General features: G+C 37.2%; 1 protein-coding gene across 1 annotated transcript in view; it reads right to left on the bottom strand.

The window, feature by feature from the left end:
• ANXA10 (annexin A10) overlaps positions 1–27,121 on the bottom strand; it is an 84,044-nt gene that overhangs the window by 27,844 nt on the left and 29,079 nt on the right. The window contains exons 2-3 of the mRNA XM_046657590.1: positions 24,530–24,611; positions 18,467–18,561 (exon numbers count right to left, since the gene is read on the bottom strand). Coding sequence (XP_046513546.1) covers positions 18,467–18,561; positions 24,530–24,611 — 177 coding nt within the window. The remainder of the gene's footprint in view (positions 1–18,466; positions 18,562–24,529; positions 24,612–27,121) is intronic.

Below are 27,121 nucleotides of genomic sequence, written 5' to 3'. Positions count from 1 at the left end.
GTGTAAGGGGTCTGGATCACGCCACCTAGTAAGCAAATATGTGCATATATACATACTCTGTTGATTTTGTTTCTCTGGAAAACTCTAATAGACTATTCAAGAAAGTAAGTCAGTCAGAAAAAAAGTGTAGAGTCAGGGATAATTCTTGTGTCTGTGTCTGTGCGTTTGCGTATTAATAAACAAACAAGTGTGATTAAGTCAATCTGAAGAGATTGAAAGATCCACTTGGAGACGAGATGCATGTTAAATTAGACTTATAGAGCAGAATTGTGTGGTGGTTGTGGATCTTTTTTCCTGTGGGAACTCAGGAATCAGGGTGGCTTTTGGTGACAAAGGAACTCTAAACCTGTGTTCCATTAATTCACCGAATAATTATGGCTTTGGGAAATGATTTTTATCAATATGCATCATCAAAAAATATGGATCTGTAATTAATATTATTTTAATATCTGCCCCTTTAAATTTTTCGAAAGTGAGATCTCTTATGTAAGAGAAGCTTTGTGACTTAGAGTTATTTCCTTAAATAATTTCCAGTTATTTTATTGTTTTAAAATTGTGAGATACAACACATTTCTTATTGCACTTGCCCATGTAAAGTTAAAAAAAGAAATCTTTTTAAAAGGAATGAGATATTTGTGTAGGGAACCTATCAGAGTCTGAATAGATCTAATAACTACTTTTATTAAAAAAAATTACTAAGTAATTTTAATCACCCTGACTCTTAACTGCCTCATCTCTAAGTCTAGTCTCCCTTGCATAGGTGTTTTAAGGATTGTCAAGTAGGTATGATACTTGCCTCTTGACGACCTGTGCTCAAACTTTTTGCCCTTCAGGTCATGCTCTTACTCCCTAGACATGGGAGTAGAGGACTCTTTCCCCTAACTGTATTGTTCTGACTGGGCTGTCGTTGCTTTCTCAATCCTCCCGGTTCACTCTCTCCCACAACCACCTACAGTTCCTTCACAATAATGAGGACCTTGCAATAGTTGGAACAGCACGACTGAGATATGTCCTTCAATATGGCTTGCAATGTGCCTCTGTGAATTTGTTCTCTCACTACCACACAATTAACTTCAAAACTAATAATAAAAATGTATCTGGAGAATCCCAAATATTTGGAAACTAAACAATATACTTCTTTATGATCCAGGGGTCAAAGAATAAATCACAAAGAAGTTAGAAAATACTTTCAATTAAATGAAGGTGAAAATACATTTGTGGCAGGCAGCTAAGACAGTGCTTGAAGCTTTATATTTAGCTTTAAATATTTATATTAGAAAGGAAACATATAAGATCAATGACCTAAGCTTTCCCCTCAAAAGAAAGAAAAAGAGTAAATTAAATCTAGAATAAGAAGGAAGCAAATAAGACTAAGATCAGAAATCCATGAAACAGAAAATTGATAAATACTAGAAACTGTCAATGAAATCAAAACCTGTTTCTCTGAAAAGATCAGTAATATTAATAAAATTCTGATTAGACTGCTCATGAAGAAAAGAGAGAAAATACGAAATACCAGTATTGGAAATATAAAAGTGTCATGTGCAAATGCTACAGATATTAAAGGAAAAAAGAGAATATTATTAACAGATTTATACCACTATATTTTAAAACTTAGTTGAAATGAACCAATTCCTTGACAGACACAAATTACTAAAATCAACTCAAGCAGAATTTCAAACTCAATCTGAATTTTCTTATATTAATTTAAAAAATTCAGTTCATAATTGATCCCCCCCCCAATCTTTAGACCCAAGTGGAAGCACTGATAAAATCTACCAGACATTTAAGGTAGAAGTAAAATTAACTCTACACAAAATCTTGTGGAAAATGTCAAATGAAAGACTTCTCAGTTTATGTGGCTAGTGTTGCCCGAATACCAAAATCAAAAAAACTGCAAAGAAATTTGCACATTGACATCCCTTATGAACAAGACGCAAAAAAGAAATGTATCCAAATATTTATAAATCAAATTCATCAATATGTAAAATATGTAAAAAGAATAACATATAAGACCAAGGAGGATTTATCCCAGGAACGCAAGGTCAGTTTACACTTGAAAATCAGTCCTCATTTTAGCAGGAAAAAAGTTACATGATGATATCAATAGTTGTAGCAAAAGCAGTTAAGAAAAGTGTGACACATAAACATAATAAAAGCTCTTAGGAAAGAATGAATAGAATTAATTTTTCTCAAGCTGATAGAGGGCACTTCTGAAAATTCTACAGCTAAGATGATGTTTAGTAGTGAAAAACTGAATGCTCATGCTGTAAGATTGAGAACAGGGCAAGGATGTCTGCCCTTATTACTTGTATTTAGCATTGTGTTGGAGGTTTATACCTAAAAAGAAAAACTATATCTTTTAGGAGAAAGCATAGGAGCAAATCTTTGAGTTTTGGTGTAGGCGAAGAATTCTTAGTACGTAAAAGTACAAACTATAAATGAAAAAAAATGATGAATTTGACTTTCTCAAAATAAAAACTTCAGTTCTTCTAAGGAAACCACAGGTTGTCACTCCACATATCTGACAAAAGAGTCATACCCAAAGGTATAAAAATCTCTTAAAACCAATATTAAGAAGACAAACAACCTGATAAAAATATAGACAAAGGATTTGAACAGATACTTAACCAGAGAAAATATAAAAATGGGAAATAAGCTCATGAAATGATGCTTAATAATATGAGGCATTAGAGTAATGGGAATTAAGACCACAATGAGATCACACTACACATTCTCTTGAGTGACTAAAATTACAAAGACGGATAATACCAGGTGTTGACAAGGATGTGGATCACTTGGAACTGTCATATTCTTACTGATATGAGTATAAAATATTGCAGCTACTTTAGAAAACTCTTTTGTAGTTTCTAATAAATATAAACTTGTACTTAAAAATGACCTATCAAATCCACTTTGAGGTATTCACTAACAAATTGAAAATTTATGAATATACAGAACATGAGTGCTTATGGTAGCTTTATTCATTATAGCCCCAAATTGGAAATGACCCAAATGTCCATCAACAGGTGAATGGCTAGATAAATATTGGTATATCCATATGCTGAAATAACACTCAGCAATAAACAGGAGATGAACCACTGGTACACATGACAACATACATGAATCTTGAAAACATTGTGCTGAGAAAATGCATTTAGACACAAAAGAGCACATATTACATGGTCCCATTTTATAAAAAGTTCTAGAAGTGATAAAGTTAATCTATGAAGATAAGAAGGAAGAAAAAAGCAGGTCAGCTGTTGCCATGAGCAGGAGGATAGCAGGGGATGGCCTGCAAAGGGGTGGGAACAAAATTCGAGGATATTAGAAATGCTTTGTATCTTGATTGTGTTTGTGATTACATGGGTGTATACATTTGTGAAAACTCATCAAGCTGTACTAAAATGAATATATTTTATTTTACATAAAGTGTATCTCAATATTGTGGATTTAAAATTTTATTTAAAATGTTATTTTGGCATCTATAAAGTGATTTTTTTCTAAATCTTTATTTAACTCCTTCAAACTAGATCCTTTACTATATTTACCTGCCACACTAGTTAATCCCTGGCTTCAAGTTATCATCTAATTTAGTAGTTTTTGGCATTTTTTTCCCACACTAGTATACCTTAGGAAAATTGTATACCCCATCATTAATAGTGGTGTCATAAAGCAATAATTCTTTAATAGGGCTGGGGATGGGGGCCATATGAGAATCCTAGGTGAGAGGAAGAGTTTATAAAGTTATTCAGTTGAATAATATAATATTCTGTTTAGAAGTGGAATGCTTGTTCCTTTTCTCCAAATGAACATCACTGAAATGGAAAAAACAGGACATAGGCACTTAAAGCAATGCTGTAATCTAGTATGTTATTAAGGGCCAAAATGAGGCTCTTAAGGGCAGTGGATTGAGACTCGTGGATTTGTGGAAATTCATAAAAGAGATATGATATCAATAAATTGAGGGTTCATGGAAAGTGTAAATATGAGCTAAGTCTTGAAAGATGAGGCAGGATTTGGTTAGACAAAGGCATAGGTGATTTATCAATAATAGACAATATTTGAGAACAGAGAAGGCACTGGCCTGGGGAGATAGCATGTGTGTCTGAAAGGCATAAGCTAGCTCTGAATAAATGTTGAATTGATCTGAGATCTAAATGTTTTAAGACAGACTTTGCATGTCCACTATTCCATTAGCCCTTCTTGTTCATGGAGGAAAGGCCCTCATAACGGGAATTCCAGCAGGTCAGGCAGAAGAGTGTGATGATTATAATACCACTAATATTTATTTACTATCTGTCAGACAGGATTCTGAGTATTAGAATAACTGTAATAAGTCATTATAACAACCCCATAAATTAGGAACTATTATCATCCCACTATGTACTTGAGGAAACTTTGGCCGTAGAGCTTAAGTCACCAGTTCCATAGAACTCAGCAAGTACATGATGGAGCCTGAAGTTCAAATGAAGCATTCCGGCCTTCTACTCTCTTTTTTTATGTTATGTAGGCCATAGAAAGCCACTAGTGATATATCAACAAGGTGAAGAACCTAACAGACAGGAGGTGAATGTAGCATTTATGGACATTTAAACCTAGTGGCAGTGCATTGAAAATTTAAATGCAAATGGACCAATATAATACACTTTTAACACTAGAAGATAATGGTACTTACTTGGCAGTTTATAGAAAAGAGTCATCTCTTTCATGAACCTTCCTCTAACCCTAAGTGAAGCTGATTATTTCTTCACCACCACTGCTCTATCTTCACATTTATTACACTAGATTTTAACGACCACATTATATGCATTTATTCCCCCCCCAAAAGCACAGTCCAAGTTTAAAAGCATGTGCAGAGTATATGGTATATAATAATTTATAAATGAATGTATAAATAAGTGAAAGAATGAATGAGTGAAGGTGGAAAGAGAAAATCCCTAATTTACTGATTATCTGTGAAGGATAAAAGCAGTGTTCAAGCTGAAGATGACTTGGCATTGCAAAAGTTTTTTTGTTTAATCTTTAGTTACATTTCTTTAATCACTAGCCCTCTCAAACATTTATAACAACGTCTTAAGTGATTTTACATGTTATACCATTGTATGCTAATACTGAACATCGACGAATGCATTCCACTGTAGATGGAGATTAGTAACGCCACTAGATGGCGCTGGTATATCTTTGTGTTGTAACTTCCGTGTGCGAGCTTGCATGTGCATGTGTGTATGTATAATTTCAGTGAAAAAACCAGGATGAGACATCATCTAATGGCATCTTTGCTTCTCTTTCTCTCTCTCTCTTTCCATTTCAGAAGTTTATTATATTTCTTACAACTTTTAGAATGTTCAATTGTCAGTAAATTCTGTTGTCTCTAACTTATAAAGACATACAGAAACTGATGATTTCTTACCACTTTTACTGCTACAACCCTCATCCGGGCCACCGTCATCGCTCCCTTCTATTAATGTAATAGCCTCCAAATGAGTCTCCCTTTTGTCCTTGCACTCTACAGTCTCCCCTCAACACACCTGACAGTGTGATCCTGAAGAAATACAAATCAGGTTAGTCACTCCTTTGCTCAAAATGCCCTTTCCTACTCTAATCTCTAGCATAAACCACAACTATTTCTGTGTAGTTGATCTCAGAAGAAAGCAAACGTGCCAGGTGTTTTATTTCATGCAAATACCAAAGTCCTTTCAATGGTTCGCAAGGTACTTGATATGTTCTTGGTCCCTTCTCTGCCCTCGTCTTCTGCTACTTTCCTCCTTGCTCCTGATTTCTCTACTCCACCTGCATCAGGCTTCTTACTGATCCTGAAGGAGCAGACCTGCTTCTCTCCGGGGGCCTTTGCTTTTGCCCTTCACTCTTCCTTGAATGTTCTTTCCCTAGGTATTCACATGGCTCACTCCTGCCTGCTTCCTAACGAAGCCTGCCTTTGTCACTTATTTCAAACTACACCTGGTCCCCCAACTATTTCTCACCAGGCTTTATCTTTTCTCCATAGCACATATTACCTTCTAATATGACGCATTTTACTAATTTTGTATCTGTCTCACCGAGGTAGAATGTACGCTCCATCATGGCAGGGCTTTTGGTCTAAGTCGTGGCTCATTCATCAGCCCACGGAACTGTGCCTGCTGCAGACTAGGCACTTAGGAAATCGGTATAAAATAAACAAATGAATCAGAAGCACTTGTAACTCAACAATGATCTTTTTGGAGTCATTCTTGACTATTGAAAGATAAACAAGAGAAGGTCCCTATCCTAAAGCAGTTTTATTTAGTGGAGGGGGCAGACACACGGGAATTGCAATTACCTTGCTGTGCAAAATGTGCTAAGTAGTATAGTAGTGGAAATACTATGATATAATCAGGATTTAGGAAAGGAGATATTACTTTCAGCTGGGAAGATAAATACTGAATAATATGTTTAAAGAGCTAAACTTTGCAAGTTCAAAGAGGAGCCTTCAAATAGGTTCTCTAATTAGAGCCTTAAATTCTCACTTGGAGTTATATAAATAACTTTGCAGATGCAACCTTTGGAGTGTGACTTTCCTCAGCCTGACTGCCTCTGCTTTCTTGTTTGCCAAAGACTTACCCTAAAGGGACTCTGTGGGAATCACAGCTTGGTCTTGCATTAAGCTAATGAGTGCTTGCTTTTCAGATTGAGCTGTTCTATGCTGCTGATGAAACTGCAGACTACCCAGGTTTCAGCTTTTCTCAGCACTCCATTGAAACTAAAATAAAATGGCACTTTCTTTTTCCTTCTTCCTCTTATCTTTATCTAATTATGTGTAACCAGGGGCAAGAAGTAGAAGTATAACTAACGTTTTGCTTGTCTGAATATGCTCAGGGAAACAGTTTTATATGCTTTTAACTTACGTGCCTTTTTCTGTTATCGTAAAAAAAAATGATACTTGCTGTTTAAACACTCAGTGATGTAGGCTCATATAGAGTGTAATTTAGGATTGGTCTTAATTCTACCCACTCCACTATTCATTGTGTAAATACTTGCACAATTTTACATTATATTGCAAAAACATTTGTGCAAGCTTCTTTGTCACTTCTCAGTGGTAAGTGAATATTCTTTTGAACAGCTTCACTTTACAGATGTTTTCACAGTTTAATGATTCAGTCTTCAATGGAAATTTGACGTTAATTTTTGTCTGGTAATATTTTGGCCTTCTAGAGAAACATAGTACATTAAAGCTAAAACTCTCCCCCTCCAAACACCACAATAAAAGAATGTAACAAACATTCTTTTAAAAGTATACTTGATCTCAGAAGAAAGAGAAATCCCTGGGTGTGAAAACCAGAGGATAACCAAATGAGCTGACCTTGGAGATGACCTTGCAGGTGACTGGGGAGAGAAGGGGTTGATTTTGAGAACCATTTGTTTTGGGTTTCAGTGCCCAGTGTGGGACATTATATGAGGACCAGAGAACCTTTATGGGACCAGTGTAACACAGGAAACTAAGTCAGAAACCTCTCATATGAGGTTGGGACACTCAAAGGATTACAACCTCAGTAAAAGTGTGAGCTTGGAAAAAAAATATCATTCGCCCTGGAAGATGGGCAAAACGCTCACCTCTCATTGCCTGGTTTTGAGTAGAAGAGCATTTTCCCTGAGAATTGAAACTGATAGAGCTGTGTCTCTCTTGGGCTGAAATTTCAGATTTATTCTACCTTACCGATATGATCTGAGACCTCCATGAAGAGAAATCATCATGAAATTTTATCCTGAGCTGGTGATTCTCTTGGGGCACCAGGAAAAAGCAAATGAAAACAAATCTAGAGGAATGTCTGACTCTCCAGAAGACAAAACAAAGGTCCTCACTGAACAGAACGAGCACCACTTTAAAAGTTCTCACAATAAAAATCTCATGATATGCGCTTAGAATCAATTTCCCGGAGGGATAGACAGTGGGCACCGTGAACAGCAGAATTAAAACACCATGAATTTAAGCCAATTAATGGCAATCTGAAAGAACACTGTGAAAAAAATAAGACTTGAAAAGGAAGCAAATAAAATTCTAGAGATTACAAATGCAATATATAGTTTAAAGAGTAGCTAGTAATAAGCTAAACACAGAATGGGTAAATTGGAAAAACATCTGAAAAAATGACAGAAAATTCCATAGAGGCAGACAAGAAATAGATGGTATGAACATAAGGTTAAAAGACTTGGAAGATTGAGTGGCAAGAAAGACTTTTGTCAGATAGGATTTACATCAGGAGAGAAGGTAGACAATGCCAGAGAGATGCTATTTCAAATATTATATAGTATGTGAATCCTCAGTTATTATATAGTATGTGAATCCTCAGTTATTATATAGTATGTGAATCCTCAGTTATTATATAGTATGTGAATCCTCAGTTATTTAGATAAAAGTACACAAACCTTTGACTAATACAGTGAAATTGCAGAATACCAAAGATAAAGGAAAATTTCTTAAAAGCAACAAAAGAAGAATAGGTAATCTACAAAGAAAAAATGTTAATAAGAGATTTCTCAAAAGCATCAATAAAGGCCAGGAAAATAATTGAAATTATATCTGCAAATAACTAAGGGAAAGTAATTAGAATTCGGCCTAGAATTCTGTAGCCATCTAGACTAATATTAAACAATGACGAAAAAATTAAAGGTGTTCTTAAGAAAAAGACTGAAATAACTTAACAATCATTTATTGTTTCTGGGAAAAAACCTGCTAAGGAATGTCCTTTTGGAAAAATGTCATTGACACCAGAAACATGGAGTTAGAAGAAAAAAGAACAAAGAAATTGAAAATTATGACTAAAACTAAAAAAGCACTAACTTATAAAACAGCATAATAATGATTTATTTGGGAGAGTATAAGACAAGGTAGGATAAAAATATTCTAAAGGAACTTTAGAACTTGTGACTAAAGGAAATTGTGACTGGGGCCCTTTGGCTGATTCACTGTGCTGCTATATTAACTTCCATTGTTGAATATAGTTGGTATTTATGTTTTATTTGTTCCTACTGTGAATGCTCATAAGTACCAAAGAGAATGCTCTTGATAGGAAAACAGCCACATATAGGGAAGTGCTTCTACCTATAGCCGCATGTGCAGAAGGCCACGTAACTCCAATGATTACTTTCTGCTGCAAGTCTCTGTGACAGATGGGCTGCTGATTAGAACCTCTTGCCAGAGGAAGCAGCCTCCTAGAGGTGGCTCTTGGTGTTTTAAACTTGTCACCTTCCCAATACGACTTCCAGGTCTATCACTTTGAAAAGCAACTGTTCACTTGCTACTGGACTCTTGTAGAAACTGAATGTGTGACCTATGGAGGCCTGAGAATCTTGTGCCTGATAGTTCCATTTTGGTGGGTCAACTGGGATTCAATGACTAGCAAGGTGGGAAGAAAGCAACAAGTCTTATTTAGTAAATGGAAATGACATACTGAAGAAAATAGCTGGCCTAGCCCCAGGAGCGTCTTGGCTTTACCTGAGAAAATGGCAGCTATTCTTTTCAGGGACACTTTAACCTCCACTCTGCTGCTTAAAGCAAGATGCTGAATCAATGGAGACTTCAATCAGTTGCGCTAAATGCCTCGACTGGTTCACTGATGGTTCAGGTGCACTGAAACCACATGGTGTCCACTGGGCTCCTGTGGCTGTTCAACTCAGCAACAGCTGTGCAGAACCCCAAACGGATGACTTCTGTTCCACGGGCAGAAATCAAGGCTGTTCTCACAGTTCCGGCCAGTATTCTACTTCACAAACTTTTATCTGTTTTTACTCTCCTGGGCTGTTAGACCTACCTCTTTTGTTTAACACTTGGAAAAGTACTGATTGCATATGAAAAAGAGGTTTCTTTGGGGCTGTAATCTGTGGAAAGAAACTGTGGCCACTGATAGGAACTTGAGTTGTTCTTGTAGATGTCCACAGTAAGGGCTTATTTGCTGATGAGACCAGCTGGAGTCCAGCTGCTGACCAAGCCTGCATTGCCTGGATAATTCCATTGCTGCCTGGATCCATCATCATATTGGACATCACAACACATATGCCATCATAAACTGGGCATGTAGTAAAGTATTCTGCGACTCACAGTTCACAGGGCATTGCTCCTGCGTAGTGTTGGTAGATGGACTGCATCGGATTTTGATTCCTTCTTGGGGCTACCAGAAATCCTCACGACTATTGACACATTTGTCAAGTTACAGTGTTGCTGTTCTTGTTCAATCAGCTGACTCTGGATACACCGTTATCGTCCTTGAAACTAATCTGTGTCATGTGTTTGGCTTTCCAGACGGCTTGCAGTCTGACCATGGTGTGGTTTCTATTATAAAAGCCACTCAACAATAGACTGATAGTCAAGGGATCTGATGGGTCTTCCATGCTCCACATCACCCATAGGCTTCTGGCGTTTGGTGATAATTGATCAACTCAATAAGATTTCTGACTCCGTCTCTTTTATTTCCTTCTGATGTACACAGCTTAGTAAGGCAGTTTGGTTACTGAATGCAGTTGTTCCTCCTGAATAATTATCATGATGAAGGGGCAGAGACGGTTACTGTGATATTAGGATATAATAAAAATATATATATTTGGTCTTCATCCCCAGTTCCTGGCCCAGAGCTCCTAAAACCGTGTAATTTTCTCAGTGATAGGAGTGAGAGGAGTGTCTTCTGCTATTCACAGTAAGTGCTTTTCAGTCACACCTGAGTTTATGCTAATGATAAGGTGATTTTAGAGGAAGAGGGCTGGTTGCCAGGGGAACCAACTATGTGATTATAGGATTGGAACTTCAGCCCTACTCCTGCTCTCTAGGGAGGAGAGAGGGGCTGGAGACCGACTTATTCACCAATGACCAATGATTTGATCAGGCATGCCTGTGTAATGAAGCTTCTGTAAGAACTCGAACCAGAGAGGTTTGGAGTGCTTCCAGGTTGGCAAACACATCAAGATTCTGGGAAGATGACACACCTGGAGAGGGCATGGAAGCTCTGCACCATTTCCCACATACCTTGTGCTATACATCTCTTCCATTTAGCTGTTCCTAAGTTCCTTTAAAACAAATTGTTTAAAACAAAGCTGTTCCTTTAAAACAAACCAGTAATCATAAATATAGCACTTTTCTTGGTTCTGTCAGCCATTGTAGCATATTATTGAACTCAAGGAGGGTGTTTCAGTTACCCCTGATTTATAATCAGTCAGTCAGAAGTCCAGGTGATGTTCTGGGACTCATGGTTGGTGTCTGAAGTGGGAGGCAGTCTTGTGAGACTGAGCCCTTTTATTACCTGTGGGGTCTGTGGTGACTCTGGGTAGTTGCTATCAAAATTATTTAATTTGAGGAAAAGAATCCCACACTTTTGGATTCAGAGGTAAAGTGTCGAATGGTGTAAGTGTAGAAACACAAGTTTTCCGTTAGTTACGTAGACATATTTTAAAAATTTGGGATTCTATGCTGACCCTTTGTGAGCATGAGGATTCTTTCTTTCTCCTGACCTTGTCAAACTCAGGATATACTGGTTGGTCTACTCTGTGGGTGACAGCCTACCCAAAAGTGGGCATAGGATTTTAGACAATTCTGTTTCAGCCACCCAGATTACCTCTGGACTCTCATAGTCCTCAGACACAAAGGTAATGGCTACGTGGTTGAGTACACTGCCTCTGTGTGTGCATAATGGCTTTCTTTAAGTTTTATAAAAATGTCTTTGTCCCTCCTCCACCTGACCCTTCTGAAGGAAAGTTCTGGGCATGAGTTGGAAACAATAGGAAAAATGGTGATGTTACAACCACCAGAATAACGACAATTTTCTAGTGGCTGAGCAAGAACAACCACCTTGGCACCTGGGGAGGGAATGCCTAATCACACCTGCTTTGGCCCTAGAAAGTATTCAGGACAGCCTCAACTTACTGGCCAAGATTGTTACAAATGAAAGACTTGCCCTAGACTTCCTCCCTGCGGCCGGGGGTGAAGTCTGTGCCATCGCTAAAACATCCTGCTATATCTAAATGAAAACTTCAAACCAAGTGGGAAGGTCATTACTAAAACTCAAAGAGAAAGCCATTCAGCTTTGTAAGATAGGTCCTAATGATTTATGGGATTTGTTCAGTTCGATGGGTCCAGGCCCCTGTGGGGACACGGTTGGGATCAATACTGCCAATTGACCTCTGCCTGCTGCTTGGAGTCCTTTGATAATTAAATGCTGTATGAAACAAGTTTATGGATTTAGTCTCAGCCTTTGTTAGTCAGAATAATAGGAGTGGCTTAGGGATTGGTGTGCTCATAGAAAAAAATCATTAATAGTGAAAGTGGCATAGAAATGAGGAGTAATATTGTTAGGAGACAATTTTCTTTACGTCTCATTTCTGAATGTTATGAAGAGTGAGGCACTGATAGCCCTTTGTTCTGGACTGCCTTTCCAAAGATGTTTGTATAGTGAATAGCATTGGAAGATATAGTGTTTCCCTTATGAGCAAAGGGGAGCCATGCATTCTGCCCATCATAAATGATTCAAGGTTCAAATCTCATGCTTTCTCTACTGCAGTGCAACCCTCTGCACGTGCAGGTATTATCTAGTCATCTTTGCCTGAACTTGTCGGCTCAAGGCTCTTGGAAATGGTACAAAACTTCTGACACTCTGGCTACCAGTATTACTGTGAGTGGTAAGCTGTCTTTTTTTCCTTGACCGAGGAGTCTCCTGTCTTCTACCAGTATCTATACCATCTTGGCTGGCTAACTTGCTATCTTATAAGTATATTAAAGTCTCCTAACCTTCACAATTCTTGACACAAGATTGTACAACATAGTGTGAAATAAATCCATGTATTGGAGAAAATATTTTCAGTCGGTGTACGGAAGAAATGACCAATGTCCAATTATATAAATAACTACAAATCAATCAATAAGTGACAAGCTACTGAAAGAAAAATACACAAAGAATATAAAGAGTTAACTGAAAAGAAGAAGAAACCAGAATGTAAAAGAAACATGAAAAGATGCTCAACGTTATATTTTATCAGGGAAAAATGTAAGTTAAAACCACAATGAGATTCCACTTACATCCATAAGATTGGTCAAACCTAAGAAGTTTTGTGAGGATTTAAGGGAAATGGAAACCATTATATATTGCTGGTGGGAGTGTAAATTTCTCACACTGCTTTAGAGAGTATTTTGAAGCCTGAGGGGGCCTGGCTTTAGCAGTATCTAATTTTCTTTTTCCTTCCTGCCTCCTTTCCTTCCTCCTTCCCTCCCTCCAGCTCTCTGGTCTTCCCTCCTTCCCTGGCAGAGATTGCAAACGTTATTTGAAAGAGAAATAATTTTTTGAGTCACAACAAACATACACAGGGAGTTTTCTAAACTGATAAAAACTTTGATTCTATAGAAATTGTTTTGAAATTATAAATTATTTTTTTGATAGCTCTCAGTTTCACCAAAAGGAGCATATTCAACCCATCATAGATTTGAAAGATAAGGTAGTTGTACCATTTAAAATTATTTAATTCATGCTTATAAAATTGATCTGTGGTAAACTGTAATAATGAATTTCAGCTTTTCAGGCTCAAACTCCACCTATCCCCCTCACTTCTAAGCTAAAAGTGAGGACAGAGGAGAAGATTCGATGCCTATTGCTGACACTAGTGACATGATCATTCTACCTCTGAAGTAGATAAAGTAATTTTCTAGCCAGCCACTTCGCAGATACTCCAAGATCAATTTTTCAACCAGAAAGCTGAGAGGGAATAGGAAAAAAAAAGTGTTGTGAGAACAATATGCGTTTGAAGAGTGAACTTGAGCTCTTCGTGCATTCACATCTCTTCATTGAGTATCAGGTGTGTTTGTCTGCTTGGGCTGCCATAACAGCACACCAGAGACTGGGCGGTTTAAACAACGGGGATTTATTTTCCTACAGCCTGGAGTCTGGAAGTCCGAGATTAAGGTACCAGCAAGATTGGTTTGTAGTGAGGCCTCTTTTCCTGGCTTACAGATGGCCACTTTCTTGTGTCTTCAGATGGCCTTTCCTGGGATCCCTTCCTCTTCTTATAAGTTTACCAGTCCTATCAGTTCAGGGCCCCACCCATATGACCTCATTTAACCTTAATCCTCTCCTTAAAGGGCCTCTCTCCAAACAGAGTCACATTGGGAGTTAGGGCTTCAACTTATAAATTTTGAGGGGACATAATTCGGTCTGTAACACCACCTGTGTGCCTGCCACTGTTGTAAGTGCTTGGGACACATTAGTGAACAAAACAAAGATTCTTCCCTTGCAGGGCTTGTGTTCTAGAGGGAGGTGGCAAACAGTAAAGAATAATTTTAATATGTAAATAAATTATATACTCTGTTAGAAGGCAATAGCATTATGGAGAAAAGCAAAAGAGCAGGTGAAGGGGAATAGGCTTCGGGGTGGATGACAGATCAGATAGGCCCTCTTGAGTAGATGACATTGAGCAAAGCCTTGAAGGGTATGAGGGAATTAGCAGTGCAGATATCTGCCCTTGTTAAGTCTGTTGAGTCTTGTTAAGTCAGCTGAGAACAACTGGCATTATTGAGAAGCTTCGGAAGACATGATTTGGAGTCAGATAATCTTGATTCAAGTTCTTACTGTGTGATTTTGGGGAAGTCAGCCTACGCACTAAAATACATAAGCAATGCTATGGGTGTAATGAATTCCAGATGCCAGGATATTTCACAGCTCATCATTCCTGTTTTAGATGAAAACTGGGAAAACAAAATGCTTCAATGCTAAATTTGGACTCCTTTAGGAATCACTGTCTGATTGCCAAACTTGTCAGGTATGGATACTCTCTCTCCCTCCAGCCCCAGAAGCATTTAATTGTTCCCTTTGCTTTGGTGTGGAAGATCAGGAGAGATCTCATTAATTATGTTGATAAATACGTCAATCAGAGGCATTCCAGAGGGCTCTTCAATTGAATCTAGGGATTAGTTTTTGCTTTGGGTGAGGCAAAGTTATTGATGGAATCCAGCAGCACTTCACTAATGTAAAATATCAAGTAATAAGTATTTGCCAGCTCTGGTGGTCTGGTGGTTAAGATTCAGCACTCTCACTGCCGCGGCCTGGGTTCGTTTTCTGGTCAGGGAACCACACTACACATCTGTCGCTTGTCATACTGAGGTGGCTGTGTTGCTGCTGTAATGAACGCTATGCCACCAGTATTTCAAAAACCAGCAGGGTCACCCGTGGTGGACAGGTTTCGGTAGAGCTTCCAGACTAAGACAGACCAGGAAGAAGGACCTAGCCACCACCTTCTGAAAAAAGTTGGAAATGAAAACCCTATGAATAACAGCGAAGCATTATCTGATATGGCACCAGAAGGTGAGAGGATAGCCAAAGAAAAGATTGGGCAGGGTTCAGCTCTGCTGTACACAGAGTCGCTAGGTGTCAGAGACTTGACGTCACTAGCGACAACAAATAACTATTTAAATAGCATGCCTAGAACTGCACTTTACTCAGTACCTAAGAAAATAATTCTCTCAAATCTTGATTAATCAAGTTAATAAAAAATAAAAATGATTAACATGCAGGAAATCTATTAACTCTTTCCCCAGAAAGGGAAAGGTAGCAGAAGATGCACCGTGGCCAAATGGAAGAAGTAATTCTGAAAGCAGCAGTAAGGAAGGTCAAGAAGCCCTAACTAAAGGTCAGATGGATTAACCTGGAAGCAGCTAGAGCAGGGAAAGAGGGAAAAGAGAAATTTAGGCTATTTATGAATATTCATTTTAACTATAAAGTAGATAATAAAGATATCTTTTCCTCTTTTTTTCAAGGAAAACGTAAATGGGCAGAAAATAATTCTTTAGATACCCTTATTGTATAAATGAAGAGTCTCTTCTGTGTCAGACCCTGGGCTGAGCTCTGGGGGAATAGCAGCAGGTAACCCAGTCCCTGATTTTCCAGGAGATTGCAGTCTGATTAGCAAGAGATAACCATAAACCAACACAACCCAGTGTGGCAAAGCCATGGTAGCATATGCACAGAGAACTCTGGGAGCCCAGTAGGAAGCACCTAGCCCAGGGCAGAGGGTGAAGTTGAGAAGCAGGAAAGGTTTCCATGAAGCGACCAAAGTCTGACTGCATGTTATAGGAAGAGGTGCAGTTACCTCTGCCTCCACATTGTCATTCAACAGCCGTTAATTAAGCAATCTTGGCATGTTAGACAGACATTTGTGCTAAGCTCCAAGGATGAGCAAGATGTATTCCAGCGTTCAAGAAGTGGGACTCTGGTAAAGGGAAACAGATATAGACAAGGTCACTAATGTGACATTAGGTACCGAGGGGAAGCTCCATGAAGGATGCAGTAGCACTACAAGTCTGCTTGGGGAGTAGTGGTGTCAGGAAAAGTGTCCAGTGTCTGGGAAGATGAGTAGGTGCAGCGTGTGGAGTGGAGAATCAGACCATTGAAGATGAATGAAACATCTTGACTAAAGGAAAGCGAGCAGGCAGGGTTAATTTATAGCACTACAGTTAGTTCTGTTTGGCTCCAGTGGTTGGTGTGTGAGGAAGGGGAGAGAGCTTAAGATGGAGGGCGGAAACAAAGCAGGCAAAGCTTTGTATGCCCTGGAAAGGCATTTGGATTTATTCCCCTGACATGTGGATATTTGTGAGGGAGAAATAGGAAATTCAGGGACTAAAGTGGGAAAGTGGAAATTTACATTTGGAATCATCCTGGCTTCTGTTTGGAGGGTAGACCAGGATGGGAAGGGACAGAGGGTAGCAGCCACCAGTTAGGAGTTTCAGCTTTATCTTGGGCACCAAAAGATGAAGGCCTGAGTCAAGACTGTGTAAGTGAGGGGAAACGAGAGAAGTGTGAGAGGAAAAATAATTTATAAGACTTGGTAGCTTATTTTTTTTTTAAGATTTTATTTTTTCCTTTTTCTCCCCAAAGCTCCCCAGTACATAGTTGTATATTCTAGTTGTGGGTCATTCTAGTTGTGGCATGTGGGATGCTGCCTCATCATGGTTTGATGAGCAGTGCCATGTCTGCACCCAGGATTTGAACCAACGAAACACTGGGCCGCCTGCAGCGGAGTGTGCAAATTTAACCACTCGGCCACAGGGCCAGCCCTAAGACTTGGTAGCTTATTGTATGATAAGGGTCTCTCAGAGGAAAGGGGCCAGCATGACTCCCTGTCTCCCAGTTGGTGCAATTTAGTGTATTAGCCAAGCTGTTCCATGTGGCATGAATTCTTCAGCAAAAGTGAGAATTTAACAAACTTTGAGACCTTATATGTATAGTGAAATGTGCTTCACTAGAGTATAAATTGTTTAATGAATTTACATGCCTTGAGTGTGATATCTGATTTCTTGATTGTTTTATTCTGTTTTAGTGTAATTTTGTAGAGATTGATAAAGTAATGCTTTAACCTAAGTTGATTTGATGTATAAAAATCAAAGATGTATGTAAACCTTTGGGTTAAAAAAATCACTGAAAAATGACCGGTCTTAGAGCAGTATGCATATTAATACAATATTAGATTACTAAAGCTACAACTTTTATAGTTTTTACCTTCTCTTTCAAAAGAAAACTAGCACTAGTGTCATAGAAACATAAGCTAAGGTATCAGTTTTACCTGGGGGAAAAAAGTATAACTGGTTTCCTTCTATGGCTTAATTCAACTAATTTCACTAGTAGTGGTGGCTTTTTGGATTATTAATTTATTCTGAAACAGAAGGCTAGCCTTTATTTCATGTATTATAGTTGTTCGAAGGCTGAGGTTTACAGATGGAGTAAATTTACATGGACTAACTCTATAGAGAAGGTTTTATGATAGTGTTTCATCGACAATGCTTAGTTGACAAAGTAATTGCTATTTCAGGTCCTTTTGGCCTGAAGAGTTTTTGTTCTGAATCTGTGCTTTAAATGCATAACAGAAGAAAGGACTCTTTAATGGTACTTGCTTTGGAATTAGAATGTGATTACTTTAGAGCACTATGGATAGTTTTATTGCCTTAAACTATTTTTAACTGCCATTCTTTTTTAATGGTCTCTATAACGACATGCTGTGAGAAGAAAAGCTAGTAGGGAATTCACTTTGGTTGAGAGTTAGGTGAGGACCTGTGGTGAATTGCAGGAAAGGATCTTGTTTTTTGACCTGATGATCATTAGTTCTTTCTTTGCCTTGGCTAAAGCTTGACACAGGGGCGTTTCCCACATAACGTTTTTAGCATAATTGGACCAACTGGCAGTGTAAGGCCATCAGAACTTTGATTTTATGAAGCTGAACGATTTTTGAGAGACGACTGGTGGAGTCACTGTGAGGGTGACCATACCTCACACATAGACACATTTGATGATGTATCTTTTTTATATTCCTTCAAACATGTTAGAGGCGTAGGAGCTGTTTCTGACATACAGAGAAGTCTGAAATCTTTGTAACCTGCAAGACTGGAAAGAATAACAGTACCCATTCTCTGAGAGCATTGCCATTTCTCAGGAGTTTGCCCTAGAAGGAGGTCAAGATGAAGCGACCTTACCCGGCCGTACATGCTCTGGTATGCCTCTGCAATCATCAGCCTTTGTGTGTTACAGCGTTGAGTTAGAATGTCGATGAGCATGTCTTTGTCACAGCCTGGAAATGAATAATGTCTGAAGGTTAGTGAAGTTGCTGCTCTGTAGTGAGGAAGAACAGATTATCTAAGGATCAAAACCAAAGTGCAAGCATTATTCCTGATGGTACTTTAGAGCAGTGAGCAGTTTTAACTACAAGTGGAAATCGCAAAGCACCACATGATGAAGCCTAGGTTCTTCCTATCACACATTTTGGTGCTGTTACTACAGATTTTCCTTTAAAAAAATTCAATGAAAAATACAGAGGAGTAAAGTATATGGTGTTTTTTCAACCATATGGTGTTTTTTCAACCATCTCTCCTGCCCCACCAAGAAAAGTCTTCCCCGACCTTCAAGCTGATTAGTGTTTAAATGGGCACAATTCCTTTCTCATTTTACAGTTGAGAGATATGATTTATAATGAACATACATTAAGACAAAAATAACTCCTGTAGTTCAGAATCTCCAGAAGAAGGAAGAGTAATGGAGAAGAAAATTATGAAAGTACAAGGGACGTGCACCCTTCTGAGGGATGGTGTGAACCTCTCGTGGTTTGCATGGAACATGGTCTCTCTCTCCCATAATTGAGGCTCTGTTTCTGGGCTATGAGGGCTCCATTTCCTCGTATACCAGCTCATTGAACTGATACAGCATCTGTATACACAACTAGTTTAGATAAGTTTAGCTGTAATTATAGACAGAGTGACCAAGAAGGCCTTAACATTCCCCTCAGCTTGACTAAAATTTAGACAGGTTTTTTTCCTGACTGTAGGTCCTTGACTCCCTTTTCTGAGAGCCTTTACTTTGGAAAACTTGCAATTGTAAATTCTTTCCTTACCCTTTTGTGATGAAATCTCCTCCCAACCACTTGCCAGTTTTACAACACAGAAATTTCTTTCTCAAGGAATTGGGAGTCATCCCTTTGAAATATAATCATCAGGAAAGATGGAGCCCCTATCTCCCATTCTCTGTGGGAGGGTAGGAACCAAAGTTCCATATGTGTTAATTAGCAAACACAGATGACCTAATCACATTGACCAATGCCCTCAGCCCCTGGTAATCTGCAGTACTTTTCCATTAGCTCAACCTAGTGCTTAAAAACTCTCTTGTCTTTTGTTTCAGAGAAATTGAGTTCAGTCTCTCTCCTCTATCGTGGTAGTCTTGATCCCTATTGCAATAGTCTTGAATAAAGTCTCCCTAGCCTGTTTAATTCTGTGTGGTACAATTTTTCTTTGACTAAAGGACGTATTTAATGGAGATAAGGAGAAAAATAAATGGAAAGCCTAGGATATTAATCAGATCATCTTTTTGGAACTTAAAGCCACCCTGGATGGCTGTAGGATCATAGGAAAACTATGAGTCAGCTGCTGAAATATCCAGTGAATGAAGGCAGATGACTAGGATTTACGTAGATGGCTGTGTCATTGAGGAACAGAAGGAAGAGCAAGGTGTTTCATACAGGTACAAGAAATGATCTGAAAGCTGGAAAATGAAAGTAGGGAGGTATAGAATCAGCTTCAAAGACTGAAATTTATGGTTTGTGAGAAAACACGGCAGCCTCCAGTAGAGGCATAGAGCAACGTGGTGTCCTGGGACTAGCCCAGTTAAAGCTGGGGGCTCAAGGGATATTAAGTAGTTCGAGAGGAGTCTGTTACCTGCTTAATGGGCATTCCAAAATGAGCATATTTTTAATAATAGATTTTTCAGTTATATCCATTGTTATTTTTACTATCATCACATTTACTTAATTTTTATAGTCTTCTGTTTTTTGTTGTTTTTCTGTTGAAATTATTCACAACATACTTCTCTGAATTACTCTTTACTTTTCAAAGTGTTCATAGCAATTCTTGCTCATTTATCCTGCCAGAGATATTTTGGAATAATTTTATATGGATCTCAAAAATGTTATCAAAATAACTGTAAACTTAGGAATCAATTTAGAAAAGTTGTCTTTCTGTCAAGTTTCCTTTCTGTGACTAACATCATGTATCTGCTGAATTATTTAAGTGTTGGTTTTTCTCCTACAAGACTTAGCAAAGATTTGTAGAGTTTTGGCAAATGATGAGCAACTTTATTTTGTTAAAATTATTCATATTTGCATTTCTATTGATATTTCAAGTTATATTTTTCTTTTGTTTTTTAACACACAATTGCTTAATTAAATAAATAATATTAAATTTTGTGTTTACTTTATATCCAGAAAAATTGTTGAACTCTCATAATTTGTAGCAACTTTTTAGTTGATTACTTTAGATTTTGAGATATACAATGATATCCTCTTCAAATCGGAATTTTGGTTTCTTTTGTAGAATCATTGTATGTTTTTCTCTTTCTTGTCTTATTGCATTAGGACAGAAATTTCTAGATAATTCTTATTTTCTAATTTAACAGAAAAGCCTAGTATGATGAACCATACCATTTTATAGGCTTTTACAATGTACAGTTGATTCTTGTTATTTGTCATAGTTTTCTACAAAGTCACCATGAAGACTGAATTAGTAAATCCTGAACTATTGCTCCTGGGGGAAACATAAGGTTAAGTTTCTACGACCTTCTGGTTACAACATTTTTGTCAACAGAAATGCCGCTTATATTATATGTATTTGTTTTCCAATGTTCTTGTAAAACAAACCAGTCTCATTAGCATTGAAAACCTTCTCTTCTGCCTATGCTTTTCCTGTATAAAACTTAGGGAGTATTTTTAAAGAATATCTTAAGGAATTATTCTTCTCCAGCCTCTTGATCTGTAGAACTTGTTTAACCTTAAAGTTTAACAATTTTTATGCTCTATCACCTTTTGAAACATGCAAGCCAGACAGCACTACTCTCAAAAGAAAGCTGACCACTACACTTTTTAAATTATTGTTATCAATTATCATCTCACGAACTCACAAATTTAGCTGCTTTTCCATAGCTTCATAACAGAGCATGGATGTTACTCTAGCATTTTCTAGACAGCCTCATGCACAGAACAATGAATTTTCTCTTTATTTTTCATCTTTTTCAGGATGTCCCATATTGCTGATTCATTTACATTAAGGTCATGGACAACAGCATCGGAACTGATGCCTGAATGAAGCTAATCTAATGCACATATTTTCTCCATAATACTTCTTGTGCTTGGAAACACTAGACAGTACTTCAGCACTATGCTCGGAGCCATTTTAAAGAGCCAAATCACCAACAAAAAACATAAAATATCAAAAAATGTAGCACTAGATAGACCATAAAAAGGACACTTGCTTACAGTGTGAGAGCTGAAACAAGAAGGCAGAGCATCACCTTGTTGTTCAGTGTCAGCTGAGAATAGGCAGTCTGGTGACTCAAATTTTTCACCTCTTTGCACATGTCTGTTAGTGACCATGAAAGCACTACAGGTATTGATTTTGGAGTTATAAATAAATTTAAGCAAGTAGATAAATTGGCAAATATGGAATCCGTGAATAATGAGCATTGACTGTGTGGTCACATAGGAAACAGTGGCCTACTAGGCAAGAAAATAATTATTACTAAAATTTCAAATTATATTTAAATAGCACTAAGTGGTCTACAAAACGAACTAACTTTAAGTATAAAGATACAGATAGATTAAAAATAATGGAATGGAGAAAGATATGCTATGCTAACATAATGAAAAGAAAGCTGGAGTAATTATATAATTTTAACATGGAAGACTTTGGAGCAAGGAAAATTATCATGGATAAAAAGAGCCATTACATAATGAAAAAGGGGCCTGTTCTTCAAGAATACATAACAAATCTTATGTATGTACCCAACAAAAGAGCATCAAAATACGTGAGGCAAAAACTGATAGAATTGCTAGGAGAAAGATGAATCCACTATGGTATCTAGAGACTTTAACACCTCTCTATCAGAAATGGACAGATCCAGCAGGCAGAAAATCTGTGAGGAGGTGATTGAACTCAACATCATTAATCGACTGCATATAATTGATATCTATAGAGTACTTCATCCAAGAACAGCAGATTACACGTTCTTCTCAGGCTCATGTAGCACTAAGACAACATTCTGGGGGTCATAAAACACACCATAACCAGTTTAAAATAGAAACCGTACAAAATATGCTCTCAGACCACAAAGGAATTAAGATAGAAATCAATAATAGAAAGATAGTTAGAAAGCCTCAAAATACTTGGAGATGAAACAACACACTTGTAAATAACACATAAGTCAAAGAAGGAGTCTCAAGATTATTAAAAAAAATTCAAACTGAATGAAAATAAAAGTATAACCAATCAAAATTTGTGGGATGCAGCAAATGCAACGCTTATGGCCTTGAATAAATATGTGAGAAATGAAGAAGGACCTAAAATCAAAAATCTAAACTTCCACCTTAGGAAATTAGAAAAAAAGAACAAGTTAAATGTAAATCAGGGAATGCAAATGAACACCACAATGAGTTATCACCTCACACCTGTTAGAGTGGTATTATCAAGAAGACTAGAGCTGTAGAGAAAGGGAATCCTTGTGCACTATTGATGGGAATGAAAATTGGTACAGTCATTATGGAAAACATTATGGAGGTTCCCCCAAAAATGAAAAATATCACTGCCATATGATATAGTAATCTCACTTCTGGATATTTATCTAAAGGAAATGAAATCACTGTCTCACAGAGATATCTGCACCCCCATGTTCATTGCAGCATTAGCCAAGACATGGAAACCAGGTGTCCATTGACAGATGAATGGATGAAGAAAGAGTACGTATTAAATGTTCTCACCATAACAATAACAACAAAATGGTAATTATGTGAGGTGAAGGACGTGTTTACTAACCTTACTGTATTAATCATTTCACAATATTTACGTGTATCAAATCATCACATTGTACACCTTAAACTTATACAATGTTATATATCAATAATAATGGAGCTAAGAAAAAACCCACAGCAGCCAAGGAAAACATGAGCAGTTGTCTTTTTCAATTGCACTTTGCCAGGGTCATCAGGATGGATGGACCTTTAAAGCATTTTTGAGCTGTGCTCTTGCTCTGGCATGCTAGAGTGAACACTGCAATGAAACCAAAACCTCCTGAAATTCTTCAGCCTACAACACTGGCAAGCATAAAATTATGATAGTCAAAATAAATCCATATTCTGATCCTAAAACTGCAATGACAGGAAAATTGAAGCTGGAGAAAAGAAAATTTTTCAGTGAATAGATTGCTCTGATTCGTAGTTTTAAAGCAAAAGTTACCCTCCTGGAGAAAAAGTTAATCCATAACTTTTTGTTAGTATGTCAGTATATTTTTCTAGTGATGATTGATATTTTAAAAGGCATGAAAGCACTGCAAACTCCTAAAGTCGACTTTAGAGAGCATATTTAAAGTCCTTTATTGTTTTCCTATGGGGTTCTACTAGTGAATAAAACACAAAGATGAGCATGCGTGCGCGTGTGAACACACACACACAGTACAGTTCTCCTAAAGGCGACCTTGTCTTTAAAGTTAAGAACTTGCTTTCTTATGAAAGGCTTTGCATGTTTTATGCAAATGTTTCCTTTAAGTTGTCAATGTTTATCTTCATGCTCACAGAAGTCTTCTTAAAACAGGTTTTACTTAAGGAAAATATATGGATGTTTAACAGCTCCGTATCATATCTTAAGGATTAAATCTTTCTTAAGAGAACTCAACAGTTTTCCTCCTTTTTTCTGTATTCCTTTTCTAAACTCTAGTTTCATTCATTGAACATCCATTTCTTAAGCACCTACATGCCAGCCTCCATGCTCTGGGAACTTACAACCCAGTCAGCAAGTGAGACAAAAGGAGAAGTACAGTGACAACGAGATCAGTGACGGGAGAGTGCAGAAGCGAGTGCTTGGGGTTGGCATAGCTCGTTGAGATTGGTGTGGCCAAAGAAGAATTCAAACAGCAGGGCTCTTTGGAGCTAGGTTACACCGATATTGTAGCCTTAAACCAAGGTAAAGTGAAAAAAAATTACAATAAAAGATAGAAATTATTAGGCTTACCAAATCCTTGGAGTGCTCCCCCTAGCATTTGGGCATCCATTATGGGATTGAAATTGGGAGCTGGGAAGATGGTTCCTTGCACCTGGTGGGAAGAGTCAATGAGAAAGAAACGGGCAGTAATTCACAAGAAAGAATTCAACATTTTTTTTTAAGATAAATGAAAACAAAAGTATATTCTATTTGTGTAAATTACTCTAAGACATACACATGTCTATTAAACAAATGTGTTAATTGTATATTACTTGCAAAGAGCAAATTTGGTTGAGTACTTTTTAATCCATTGGTCTCTGCTTTATTGACATCTATTACTCATCTAGGAAACTGAGGCACTAGAACCAATAGTAGAAGAATGTAATACTTAAATAAATATATATCTTCTTAATAAACAGTAAGCATTTTCTTAGGAATTGGAGACTATTTTATAGAAACTGAAAAGAGAACCATATTGGAGGGATTAATGTCATTCATATGAATTAGAAGTGGCACTTGCCATCACAGCTTTTTTTACACATCAGGGCCCCTAAAATCATATTAGAGAAAATTGAAGTATTTGAATTTGGATTATGGGATTCATAAAAATCTAGGAGACATAGATAGGGCAGAGGATTTTTAACTGAAGCGTGCTGCTGCAGATGAAAACATAAAAACCTGACTGACATTCCACTTAAATTCTCTCTCTTGCCAGTAATAAAATGGCAGAACATTTAAGTTAGGCTTTGAATTCACATGATCTCTCATTTCAGGCAGAGCCAGCAAGGACTAGGTACCATATGATCACACTCAGCACAAGAGAACTGTCAATCAAAATTTATTAAGAAGGGGACCTCTCTCCCTGTTTGTCATCAACGTGCCCAGAAACATTGGGAAAAAAATGCCTTCCCATAGCAAGCAAGTCTACCAGATCTTCAGAACTCAGGCATTCGCTGAGCTCTTCTGCTTTAACATCTTAGCTGAAGATGAAGTTTTCTAGTGCCTATGTCTAACAGTAGAAAATTAATTAATTAATGAGAAGAAGACTGGAGCATAATTTATAGTCCAAGAAATATACCAATATCAAAATGTTTATGAAAAGACTTTTGGAGGATTAAGAACATTGTTCACTTGAGTTAAAAATAAGAACTGAATTCAATTTGGGTTCCATTTGACTGATATTAATAACCATGAAGTTGTCTACCTGAGGTAGACTGGAAACCATATAATATTGTGCTGTGGCCATATTTTCATACTTAGAAGTACACCCATGTTAGTGAAATATTCTTAAATGCCTATATGGACAGATATGTGTAATTAAAATAAGAACATAGTCTGCGTCTTGCATGGCTAAAGTGCCTGCACTTACAAATTAATGTCCAATTTGCTTCTATCTCAAGTTTATTGGAGATCTAGAAATGAAGTTCTCTTGAGCCAATCCTCAATTCTGGAAGCTGTTTATTAGGAGACAGCATGAGTTTTATCTCCCTTATTCTCTAACCTGCCCCATTGGGTGAGACTCTATTAGGAAAATAGCCTTTGATTGTTTTTTTATTTATTAAATTAAGTTCAGATAGCAGATTCTAATGTAAATTCCTAGGTTGGGTTCTCCTCACCTCAAGCATTTTCTGGTGAATCTTATAATCCTAGAGGAATTTAAGATTTAAACTTTTGAAAGAACAGCCATGCCTTTAAATGTGAAATTTTTTTATTTTCTGCTATTTGTCACTGCCTTTTACTAAGTCCTTTGTGTCTATGTAGTTTTTTCTTTGAGAAAATTAAAGGTTTTTTGAGGCATGGGAAAATGATACTTTATTTCCCCTGTTTTAAGAGTTAAAAGACTTGTTTGGACAGCTCTCATGTACACAGTACCATTTATTGCCTTGGTGACAATTGTGCTACGTGCTATCAGTCAAAGGGCTATTTTAAAGTATAAAGGAGAAAATGTATTTGAAAACATTAAGAAATACTGTTAAATATGTGTACATTATCTAGGCAATTTTACCCATGGAGTGTGCAAATGTCCACCAAAAGACATTTCATTTCTGGCCAGACTAGGATCCCCCGGAATTTCTACTGGAGTAAGTGCTAGAAAATGAAACATATATCTTTTTGAAAAGAAAAATAGCTCTGAAAGTTATAGATAAGGAAAATTAGTAATGAGTGATTTATCAGGCACAATCTGTAGCCAAAAGAAAAAAGCCCACAGTCTTTTCTTCATAGCTTTTTTTTTAAATCCTTGCGGAGAGATTACTAGAATGATATATTTTCACAATGTAATGTAAAAGTTACTTTTTTTCTTTACAGTTCTCATCTCTTTTGCCACTTAAAATTATTACCTCCTTGACAATTGGGTTTAAAGTAATACACTAAAAATGTTTTGGAAATAAACTCAACACTAAAAGTAAAAACAAATTGTGAATGCTTAGTAATTCACAAAAATTTTTTTCTAGTAAGCATATGTCATTCATGCCTATTTATATAGCATATTAAATCATTATATTCATTTTTATGCAAATTATTATGCTCCAATTAAGCTCAAGCCAGCAACATTATTCCATGTAAAGCACATATTTTATGTTCCTTTTACTTATTTTGTCATTGGAATACTGACTTTGTCTT

This window comes from Equus quagga, chromosome 3 (genome assembly GCF_021613505.1).
Source record: "Equus quagga isolate Etosha38 chromosome 3, UCLA_HA_Equagga_1.0, whole genome shotgun sequence".
In the NCBI taxonomy this organism is placed as follows: Eukaryota; Metazoa; Chordata; class Mammalia; order Perissodactyla; family Equidae; genus Equus; species Equus quagga.
Note: the sequence above shows the minus strand (reverse complement) of the source record. Positions and strands in the feature narration are given on the sequence as shown.